This window comes from Homarus americanus, unplaced genomic scaffold (genome assembly GCF_018991925.1).
Source record: "Homarus americanus isolate GMGI-L3 unplaced genomic scaffold, GMGI_Hamer_2.0 scaffold11022, whole genome shotgun sequence".
Taxonomy (NCBI): domain Eukaryota; kingdom Metazoa; phylum Arthropoda; class Malacostraca; order Decapoda; family Nephropidae; genus Homarus; species Homarus americanus.
This window is the reverse complement of record NW_024737068.1, coordinates 18,277,513-18,287,855: the sequence shown is the minus strand read 5'-3', so window position 1 is coordinate 18,287,855 and position 10,343 is coordinate 18,277,513. Positions and strand designations below refer to the sequence as shown.

Here is a 10,343-nt window from a genome sequence, read left to right as displayed (position 1 = left end):
GATTCGGTGAGGGAGTCCCGCCTCGTTCCCAGGGCGGAGTCTGCGGACTCCCACAGTTTAATCCTGCCGAATTAACGACATCGTCCCATACAGCTAACTGTTGTTGCAACTACCGACCCCGGCAGTTGCTGGGTTTCAGCTACACACACTCTGGGCCTGGAGATGCGTTGAGAAGAATCATGAGAGTCAATGTCTAACTTCAACTATACAAAACCTACGTTTGGCAACGATACAGACGATATTTGCGTTACTCGACTTATTTGGCGCAGGATATTTCACTATATTAAAACATGAACACTGATATTCACAAAAATCGACCAAGTTAAACTGACTTAACATGAAGGCGAGAAACAATCATTCACATACCTGGAGATGCGTTGAGGAAGAATCACGAGAGTGTGATTTTTCCTCATACATTCGTATATATGCAAGCCTGGGGCACTTCCGGCCCACGTATTCCTACCAGAAAGACTAATCTCACTAACAACAGACCTTCCATTCAAATTGGTCGCTATACACCTAGCTGTGACCGTCAGTGTCACAGATCAGGTGTACTGGGCACATCATTGGCACTCCTAAAACCCCCTTTAATTCATATTACGCTGCATAACATTCAAATGTACGGCGCTTGTAGGATCTCAGAAAACAGGGGTCATTGATAAAGACTAACTCACCTAATGAATGTTACGGAATCATGTGTTGTATTGGGCCCAGGTACGGGTTATATAATATTAATTGTATGTATTCATAGCATTAAGGAGAGACGTGTTTTTCCCATTCGTTTTACACTCAGGACCCCTCCCAGTAAGTCCTGCCTTCGAACACAGTTGTCAATACGTTTATTTCACTCTCTACTGACAAACTCAATTTTGAATTAGTCTGTGTAAATCAACTTTAGTTATTCGCCAGACCTGAGGGTCATCCTTGAATGAGTAACAGTTGGTTTGTTTGTTATTTCTGTCATTGCGTGAGTAGCGATCGCTGGCAACTCAGGGGTATATATACCACGGGACCGGGAAGAGAGACGTCCCCCGTCACGTCATCTCCCGTCTATCCCAGGTATGTTCTGTGTCCTCTAGCCATTCAGTTTGATTTAGTCAATATAGTGAATTATCAGTGTTCATCAGTGTTCATGCTTTAACAGTTGAATTGTCATTCACCCAATGTAAGAAGTAATATAACGCAAATGTCACTGTCGTTTCCAGGCGAGAGATTTGTTGTGATTGTGTTGTCATCATACTTCCCAGTCCCTTGTCCCCCGTCACGTCATCTCCCGTTTGTCCCCAGATCGAGGGTGGGCTTAATTGAAACCCCACCGGTCGTTCGGAACTGGTGGATCTTCAGCAGTGGTCAATATAGGAGCGATGGCGCTGATTCAGCATGATTAATCGGCTCCACTCTACCTCGTGGAGCTAGACCCCAGACTCGCCACGTGTCTGGCTTTAACCGACCACCACAGCGATCGTCAGTGTTACAGGCGCCAGTGTGATACCCTGGGATATGCCTTGAAGTTATATGTCCACAATGTTGTTGTATGGGTTTGGGGTAATTCTGGAATAAGTATCCCATGTTGGGTAGTGGAGCCCTGTTGTAATTTGCTGGTAGCAGTATTATCGTGTATGTTTTCATATAGGTAATGAAATGTATCACCGTAATACAGGTGCAATCTGACGTGTTGAGTGATATTGTAAGAAGGGTAACCAAAATCATCGTTGTTCTCCCGAGGAAGGCCAATTCACTTGTATTTTTTTGCAGTATGTTTTATAAGCAATAAATTAGTTAAGACATGTTTTGGTTTCACCCTTCTTTCCCCTTATCGATCTGGTCAATGAAAAACCTAACCCAATGCCTAGTCCACTCTGCACGCTACCTAACGAGCTACATACTGTCCAGAGGGGTCTGGTGACAGCGACCCTTAGAAATTAAGATTAGAATTAAGTATTCCCCTTAGAATTAGTGACCCCAGTCTGGCAGTATACAGGCTAATTCCCTACGTCTATTTTTATAATCTAACCCGAGTTTGAGTTTGTCAGGAAAGAGGTGAAATGGAGTTACATAAACACTAACAACTCTACTTGCCGGAACCACAGACCACAACCCAGGAAGAACAGCCGTTAGGTCTTGGAGATTTTGAGTTTGACAGAATCTTTTCAGTAGATTATTGACTTTCTAAAACAGACAACTGACACTAACTAAACTACACACATCAGACTCCATGATGTTTGGGCAACAAAATAATATAACTTCAGTAACAATCGGAAATTCATGGATATCCCCACGGACGACATAAAGATATGCCATTCAGACTGACAAACTCGACACTCACTTACTTGACAAGTTTTACTAACAATAAGGACAGTTGAAGCTTTCAACACCACTCACAATGGATCTTGAATGTTCCAACTGTAAACAGACATATCTAAGTTGCCTCAACAATTGCAACCACATTTGCAATTTCAAATTTTGTCATTATTAAGGAATAATGAAGTCTCGGGTGCATTCTAACATTGAGAGAAAACGGAGGACTCAGGCGCCCTAAAGCAATGAGAAAACGGACTCCTTAGATGGAAAACTCAAAATAAAGAAAGCATAGCTACATGTTTTGTGGGCTATTGAGGGTAATTATGAATCGTCTGATTTTACGTTAACTGACGTGTATGGCCGTGGTCATTACAAAGGGAACCAGTGACGTCACAACCAATCACAGCTTTCCACAGTCACGTGACTCCTTAGCAACTTTAACCCTTATGTTTTACACTTTTTGGCCCAATTTATTTAAAAATATCATTACCATAGTGAATTTAAGCGTTTTCTTTACCCATTGACCTGTCATCTTACGAAAAAATTCCGACCATCAACTCGCCAATTGTGTGAAAATGAGGCAGAAAGTCAGATCAGCAACCTGGGACTTGGTCACAATTTTTGTGATGCCAAATGGCAGCAGGATCTAGCTGTTAAATGTGTGAAAATAGTTCCGAAGACAAGTATCCATTTTTGTTGTGTGGTAAAAACAAGAGGAATTACAACCATTTGAAATTTCATCGTTTTCACAAAGATAAAAAAAGGTACGGTTATTTATATTAATATGTAAGTGTTTTGTGGAAATTAAGTTATATTGTGAGGTATGGGATGTTTGGAGAAAGAAAACTTACAATGTGCGCTCTGTATACATGTTATATTGGATGTACAATGCAGCTTGGTGCTGGGAAGTGGCAGCGTGGTTACAAGCGTGATGTAGAGAGAGCTGGTTGGTGAGGGCGCTCAGAGGAGGACCAGCTTGTGGGTCGCCATGCTCGCCGGCGGGAGCGAGGGCCGCCAGGCAGCGGCGGAGGAGGAGGTGTAGCTTGCTGTAGCTAGAAGAAGAGAGAGGTCACCACGAGGTCAGGTCTTTTATAGCGGAGGTAGGCGTGGGTAGATAGTTGACCTCCGTTCCGTGGGCGGCGCTGGTTGACCTAGACCACGAGGCATATACTGAGGAATTCGCGGGGTCGGCTACTCAGCGACAAACAGCGTTTGTAGGGGGGAAATCCACTACAATATAAAAACATTCAGTGCTGGGTTGATATTCGTTTTAGCACATGTACCTTGCAATGAATGTTTGACTCTCAGTAAACACAATGAAATACACCAGAAAAACCAGCTATCATGCCAAAGTCCAGGTCATATTAATAATTACTCAGTGCTGTACTTAGATAGGTACTCGAAACTACTCTCCGATTGTACTATAAATGATGTTCATTATCGAAAATTTAAACAGATACTTGGAATGACTGCACAAACTAAATATGGCGTATTTGAAGGCTAAAACATTGAAATAGCTCAATCCATCTAAAGTGGTATGTAACATTCACTTTACTCCATGAACAACTTGTTCGCACAGTTGTCCGAGCAGCAAGTATATCATATACAGGCATTTTGCTTATCGCCAATTCCTTTAAAATGTACATGCTATCAGAACTTAAATGAATGAAAATTAGGAAAAAATATTTCCAATAGCATGCTTAAATTATTTATTTTATTATGTAATCGTTTATTGATATGGTGGTCTTTGGATATATATATATATATATATATATATATATATATATATATATATATATATATATATATATATATATATATATATATATATATATAAGTAAATCACTGTAGGTGCGCGTGATCTAGGTATATGCTGATAACCACAAGGAAAGAAGAAAACACGAAGTTCCCAAGCGCTTTCGTGTAATTCACATCTTCAGGGGTGAGTACAGACTAGAGAGAGTAATACAAATCAAGGTGTAGATTATCAAAGAAAATGCATTTTTTTTCACTTTCAAGCATGGTTGCCTGAAACGAATAAGTACAAGTTCGGAAATTTCCGCGTAAATATTGTTATTCACTCGCTCTTGCGGTTGAAAAACGTCTTCTGTAGTGCTCCCCTTCCACAAGGAACCCTTCATACTAAAACACATATTTTCATCTTAAACAATAAAAAATTTATTTGCATAATTTTTGTAACATAGTGCCTAAGAGTACACATCACAATAAATATACATATGCTCCAAAATACATACATAATTATGTATGCATTATAATTATAATGCATAAATATACAGTACATGGGTTTTATCACGCCATATATCCAGCCAAGAGATATCTTGAGTCACCACAGAACAGTTGAGGATAACTGGCATAAAATAGGAAAATATAAGACACATAGACACATTATTGCTCTGTCATGTATAAATCTATAAAGCCAGTATTAGCGCGACATCCCCTAAGCGCGTTAAATACATAACTTGGAGAAATACCAATCTTCTATCGTATACTGTTTGTGAGCTACCAATATCACTGATTCTGTTTCCATATAGAAAATGTTCATAAGTCTTTCTTGTAATCTGCTCAACAATGCAGCTCTGTTAATTCGACTGAAGTTCTCGGGCCATTGTGAGAAGGTGAATCAAGCAACTAATCTAGTAGGTTTTATAAGGTCGTTCAGACATCTAAATGATACGTCCCTCGTAACCTTCTTCATGAGTGAGGTGCTTCCCCGTTTGGGGAATGTCCAAAGGAGGGCCACCAGCCTGGTGCCTGAGCTCAGGCACCTCAGTTACCCAGAAAGATTAGAACGTCTGCAACAGCCTAGCTTATCCAACAGACCTGGAGCTGACGGACGACCGCCCCACTGGGGGCCACAGTTCAAGGTTGAAGAAACAACTAGTCCAGAATATTGTGAACCCTTGGAACACTCTGCCAGAGAGTGTTGTGACAGCACCGAGTGTGAGCTCCTTCAAGACCAGACTTGACCAACACTGGAGCAGGTTCAGATACATTCTGCAATCAGTTCATGCCTAGTACTGTGCAATGTCAACACCGTACTTGTGTCGCAGCAGAAGTTTTCCAGGTTTACGCCGTCTCAAACCACCAGTAATCGGGAGAGTAACTATAAAACCTCTGAAAATCTGTGCCCTAGTAAGTAAGCCATGACCCTGAAATATCCCGAAAGAATAAGCAATATTCTTGCCCATAAATGCACCGAATCCTGTGTATGTAGATATAAACTTAATCGAATAATAAAATCGCTGAGTAAATCAATGATTTTTTCAAAGATGAAAAATCAAGATTTACTGGAATCGTTTGTTAAAGTAGAACAAATAAGTTAGAATATATTTTAGAAGCATATTTGAAGAGGTAAGTGTGTAGTATGGCCGTGTAGTGTGCACGACGAAGAGCAAGATGCTGCTGAAGTATGGTTGAGGGCAACATTGAGAGAAAAGAACCACATAATGCTGTACATGAAGTAATTAACAGACCTTAGTTTGTTAATTGATCAAAAACCACAATAGAAATAGTAAATGAACCAACTTTATAAAAATTGGTTAAGTTATGGAAAAGTTGATGATGATGTAGAAAATTATTGGAGATGATGGGAGGGCTGTGGTGAAACATCTTATACAGTGGGAAGTTCTAGCTTGCTTCCTCACATGCAATTCTTATTTACTTGTAACCAATTTATGAAATATTTATGTGTCTGAAGTACTCTCAGTCTGCTCAATCTAAAAGCAAAAAAAAAAAAAAGCAGCTTTAGTTCGCCTCTAACATTAGGAGAAACTTTTCGAAGCTGACAAATAATGTATCGTCAACTAATGCGTTTAAATGATGTGTTGTGTTGGTTATTTCGACTATTTCCGTCTCCGTACGACAGTTACGGTTATTATAAATCTCATTGTTTGTTAATTATGTACACAGCAACTACCCACCCTCACAGTTCTCATTAAATGGTTTAATTTCCGATACCTTCCCTCAATGTGTTGCACAGTATTGCATGTGCGGGACATGAAAGATTTGCTCAAACATGCATGCCTTAGCTCAAATTTGCGAGAGATTTGTCCAAATTTGTGACACACTTGCTCAGCAATGGCGCAACAGTAAGGAAACTTATCACTTATACTTCTAGCGTTTCTGATCTCCCTTGTGTTCACTGACTACGTAGAACACAGGCGGATCCTGTTGCCCAAGACCGCTGAGAGACCAACTGATGCATGTTGTCCGCTACTGGTGTATGGCTAGACCATCTTGAAAATCTAATAAATATAAAGTTAAATTTTGAAGCATGATTTCTTCATACCATACACACAGCATTTGACAATTATACGCAGTGTGTGTGAGGCGTCATTGTTTGGGATATTTCTGACCAGTGTGCATCAATGTAGCGAAGATCATCTGGCTTCTCTATGTAGGTGGATGCATATGGCTGTAGGCCCGGGTCGGCTTGGTTAGTGTACTGTCGTGTTTAGTTTAAATGAACTGGGAGCAGGTACTGTATACAGTGTGAGTGGCACTAAACAACATAGCGACGATGGCTTAGCATTCACTCTTCAACAGAAAACATTTAACACTAAAATTATATAAGAAAACAATAAGGTTTTTGATAACCAAAGATTTTGAAGACGTTAGAAACTCGGATGACTAATTTGTTAAGCAATGTTCAGAAGAGGAGGGAAGAGCTGAGGTTCTAAGGGCTTCTCGTTGGCGAGGGGCAAGACGCCAGCGTTTACGGCCGGGACAGGATTAACCAGCAGTTCCTCCACCGAGTTGGATGTCGGTGCTGTGACTGGCTGTATGGGTCGAGCAGTAACCAGAGACTGCGAGGTGGAGAGAAGGGGTGGTGGACGTGTTGGAGGTGGAGGTAGAGGCCTTGATGTGGGTGGCCTTGGTGCTGGTGGTGGAGGGGGAGGGGTCATGCCAATGATATTGTTGTCACTGGGGTCTGCCAGTGGCAGAGGAAAGGGTTGCGAAGGCGAAAATGATTGTGGTCGTTGCAGCTGTGGTTGTGGTCGTTGCTGCTGTGGTTGTGGTCGTTGCTGCTGTGGTTGTGGTCGTTGCTGCTGTGGTTGTGGTCGTTGCTGCTGTGGTTGTGGTCGTTGCTGCTGTGGTTGTGGTCGTTGCAGCTGTGGTTGCGGTCGTTGCGGCTGTGGTTGTGGTGGGGGCTGTGGTCGTGGTGGGGGCTGTGGTCGTGGCTGGGGTGGTCGCGGTGGTTTTGACTGGGGATTCAAAATGGAGTTTGGACGCGGTGACCCAAAACCACTGAGGTCAACTGGAGGTCTCGTCTGAGGCTGGACGAACTGCGGGCGGGGTGGCGGTGACTGGAAAAAAAATTGCAATAAAAATTTTATTTTACTCGTACGACAAACATCGCAGGTTCCCCTTATATTCTTACGTGACAGGTTCAACCCTTCATTCTAACATTAGTGTGCAAAGAATAAAGAGGTTAAAACGGTTGCAATCAACAAGTCATCATTATATTAATATTAAGAAATATTTGAAAGTGTAAATTAGTTCCATAAGCTTCATGACCTACGTGTGTGTGTCAGGCACCAAACTACAAGTCATATTCTGAAATAAAGTATTATATAAAAATCTCCAGCATCTTATCAACAAAATATTAACTTGTGTTAACATAGGCTATACTCCATCTATGCCAACAAGTGAAAATACATGATCAGTCATTAATCATTTTCTTTACACAGTATTAAAACATTTATCTTTCGATTTTAAATGAAAAGGGAAAAGCAACCAAGTGCTGTCAAAGCTAAAGGTTCATAAGAGTCCCGGCCCTGACATGATGCATACCAGAGTGCTAAGAGTGGTGTACAACGAGCTTGTTGAAACCCTAAAGATCCTGTTCTGTAATGCCTGGATGAGCAAAAGGTCCCCAGTGATTGGAAAATGGCTTTTGTGAGTCCTATCTTCAAGAAAGGCGGTCGCCACTCGACGAATAACTAAAGACCAGTGAGCCTGACCAGCATAATATGTAAAGTACGTGAGAGCATTATCAGAGATGCCATGATGGAACATCTACTACGAAACAACCTTGTAAAGGATTGTCAACACGGTTTTATGCCGGGTCGCTCCTACTTAACGCAATTACTCAAGGTACTGGATGTTTGGACCCAAATTCTGGAACAGGGTGGTAATATCGACAATTATACCTAGATTTTGCCAAGGCTTTCGACAGTGTACCCCATGAAAGGCTGAAAATTAAACTGGAAGGGTACGGGATTCGGGGAAATGTCCTAGCGTGGATCGGAGACTTTCTCCATGACAGCACGAAATCATTATGTGTACCCGTCACAAGCGGGGTACCACAGGGCAGTGCATTAGGCCCGCTTTGTAAATGACATGCCAGAAGCTGTACACTCCTCCATACAAATGTTTGCGGATGACGCCAAGTTATTTCTGGAAATTAAGAACCATGCAGACTGTGAAGAGCTGCAGAAGGATCTCTGTGAGCTCCAAGAATGGTCGAAGAAATGGCTGCTAAGATTCAATGTCACGAAGTGTAAGAGGATGCATCTGGGACGTACCAACGGTAAGGAGGAGTATCGTATGTCCCAACGGGACGAAGAAACTGCATTAATTGAGATTGAATGTGAATAGGACCAAGGTTAGTATGTTGATAACGCGCTGAAGTTCTCGGGCCATTGTGAGAAGAAGGTGAATAACACAACTAAATTATTAGCTCTTATTAGAAGGTCGTTCAGATATCTAGACGTATCCTAATGATCTTCAAGAGTGAGGTGCTTCCCCCTCTGGAGTACTGTCACCCGGTCTAGTACCCAAGATATGCTAGGGACTGTCCGTTGATTGAAAATGTCCAAAGGAGGGCCACCAGACTGGTGCCTGCACTCAGCTACCCTGAGAGATTAGAGCGCCTGAAATTGCCTAGCTTATACTACAGATGGGCAAGGGAGGACCTAATTGAGGTGTATAAACATCTGAAAGGGCACTACTCAGTCTAGTACCCTTACCTGGAGCTGGCGGACGCTCACCCCACAAGGGGTCACAGCTCAAGGTTGAAGAAGCCGCAAGCCCAGAAAACTTTGAGGGGTATCTTTTTCGGAGTGAGACTTGTGAACTCTGGAACAATCTGCCAGACTTGACAAGCACTGGAGTAGGTTCAGATACACTCAGGAGCCGGTGCATCCCCAGTAATTGCCAACAGTGCGTAACAGAGACGTGACCGATCGCCCAAGCGGCTAACGAGTCGATCAGTGGTGAAGAGGACGAGAAAAAAAATAAAATAAAAAATACTTTAGCCTACTAGCCAATCATATTGACGTTAATTTCTCAATTTTGTCGTGTTGGCAGGTGCTGAGCACACAGGCAGGATCTTCTCAGCATCTCAAAATACATCTTATGTAATATTGTCACCAGCCTAAGACAGTTCTGGTGGTTTTGACAATCTGTCCAACGAACTCTTCTCTCGCTCTGCCCGGTCCCACTTGAATGTACAGAAGCTAAAACAATTATCTGTGCAGGTGGGGGTCAATATGCTCCGAAATTTTACGGGTGACCAGTGACAGTCCTCATATACCAAAATTTATCGTCCATGGTCTCATATTGTTTCCCACAAAGTATGCACAGACTGTTGTTTTAGCTTAGCACAGTACAGTACGCACACCTGGGGTGCTGGTGGTAGAGTGGTACCGCTCTTGCCTTCGCAAGCGAGATGTCACGGGTTCGATTCCCGGGCCGGTGGAAGTTGTTTGGACACACTTCCTAGCCCCCATTAGTCCCTGTTCACCTAGCAGTAAAGTAGGTACCTGTTGTAAGTCGAAAGTTGCGAATTCGTATTCAGGGACAAGTTGTTGGAGCTTCCAATAACTTGATGACACAAACCATTGACTCTTCAGGTTTCTATGCCCTTGACTCTTCAGGCTTCTTCGCCCTTAACTCATGAGACATAAAGGCAAGCATGAAATTAGCATGCTTCCCTGTTGGGCATTGTAAACGCTTCTGCGCTTCACCTTACACAAGGATGTAGGGGAGTGCCCAATAAAAAAAAAAAAAAAAAAGTA

At 42.3% G+C, this 10,343-nt stretch overlaps 1 protein-coding gene and 1 long non-coding RNA gene across 3 annotated transcripts in view; one reads left to right on the top strand and one right to left on the bottom strand.

Moving 5' to 3' along the window:
* Window positions 1–1,010: 1,010 nt before the first annotated feature.
* Window positions 1,011–1,788, top strand: LOC121872836. Its single transcript, XR_006090160.1, has 2 exons — window positions 1,011–1,059; window positions 1,288–1,788. It is a non-coding gene; the product is annotated as an uncharacterized LOC121872836 (long non-coding RNA).
* A 2,667-nt stretch (window positions 1,789–4,455) lies between these two features.
* Window positions 4,456–10,343, bottom strand: part of LOC121873038 (extensin-like) — a 101,343-nt gene continuing 95,455 nt past the window's right edge. For both annotated transcript variants that reach the window (XM_042376345.1, XM_042376346.1), the window contains one exon: window positions 4,456–7,628. In XM_042376345.1, coding sequence (XP_042232279.1) covers window positions 6,960–7,628 — 669 coding nt within the window. In that variant the 3' untranslated portion in view covers window positions 4,456–6,959. The remainder of the gene's footprint in view (window positions 7,629–10,343) is intronic.